Genomic DNA, 1,285 nt, shown 5'->3' on the forward strand with positions numbered 1-1,285 from the left:
CGAACGCATTGTATAATTTGTCTGATCATTGATTACTATACATCTATTAAAAAACCATAATGGCCGACATCAGTAACAATGCGACAACAATTGAAAAAGAATGATGGCTGACAACTGCAACAATTAAAAAAGAATGACGGCCGACACTACGTCATAGTGGAGCAATAAAAATGGCCGGGGACAGGGGGAAAAACTAGTTATTTATAATAAATGTAATTGTTATAATCAATAAGTAATAAAAGAATAAATTTTGATAAGAACAACGACAAGTTAAAAGTGTACATTTCAATGATCTCTTCTCGTACAAACATGACGTATAACTCTGAAGGGCTATTCTACTGCTCATTTGATCAAGATTCGTACAAGAACAGTAGTTTTTTTTTAGCAAAAAGTTGGCTAACGCCCTTGGCTCGTGCTCAACTTCACGAGTATGATAATCCAGTCACTTTTTTAACTTTCTACCCGCATAATTTTTATGCACATTTTATTAAGCTATCGTTATTTAATTTTATTATTTCTCAAAGTGAACTGACCATTACAGTAAATTTTGCTAATATAATTTATATTATATATAATGTACAAATAATATTATAATTCCTTTACAGATTGTATTCGCTGCCCTTGTGGCTCTTGCGGTTGCTGTACCTGCACCTGAGGCTAAGGCTGATCCGGAACCTAAACCTGCGCCTGAAGCCAAACCTGGTATTGGCATTGCTGCCGCTGCTCCGGTAGTCACTGCTTACAGCGCTCCCTATGTAGCCGCTTCCGCCTACCCATATGCCTACTCTGCTTACTCTGCACCTTTGGCATACTCCGCAGGATACGCTTACCCAGCTGCTTACTCAGCTCGTCTTATATACGGTTAAATTTTTGGCAAATAAATGATATTTAAGAAGCATAAAACTGTGTTATTATTCCACTTTGTCTGTCTGTCTGTATGAATGTCTACATTTTCAAGAATATATCATAATCCCTAAGTAAGGTTACGCACCGAAAGGCCTAAAAGGTTGATTTAAAATTTACATATAATGAGCAACTGTTTGGTCCAAGGTTAAAATTTGCATTTAAAATTATGAAAAATAGAATTTGAAAGGGATACCATGGAAAGACGGGGCAAAACATTCTTTAATTTTTACCTTCCCTCGTGCGATATCGTTAGAAAGAGCTTTGCAAGTAGAACACAGAAAATTAATTTGTTTTAATCCGTTCCACTTAAATTGGAAATTTTAAGGGCCACCAAAATGGAAATTTTTAGACAGCACGTAAGAATATTTTTAGACATATC

The 1,285-nt window shown here is 35.6% G+C and overlaps 1 protein-coding gene across 1 annotated transcript in view; it reads left to right on the forward strand.

The window, feature by feature from the left end:
• LOC108735359 (neuropeptide-like 4) overlaps positions 1 to 903 on the forward strand; it is a 1,977-nt gene extending 1,074 nt beyond the window's left edge. Inside the window, exon 2 of the mRNA XM_025977445.1 lies at positions 606 to 903. Within this exon, the coding sequence (XP_025833230.1) occupies positions 606 to 866 (261 nt within the window). The 3' untranslated portion in view covers positions 867 to 903. The remainder of the gene's footprint in view (positions 1 to 605) is intronic.
• The last annotated feature ends 382 nt before the right edge of the window (positions 904 to 1,285 follow it).

The sequence above is a fragment of the Agrilus planipennis genome, unplaced genomic scaffold (assembly GCF_000699045.2).
Source record: "Agrilus planipennis isolate EAB-ADULT unplaced genomic scaffold, Apla_2.0 scaffold27, whole genome shotgun sequence".
In the NCBI taxonomy this organism is placed as follows: Eukaryota; Metazoa; Arthropoda; class Insecta; order Coleoptera; family Buprestidae; genus Agrilus; species Agrilus planipennis.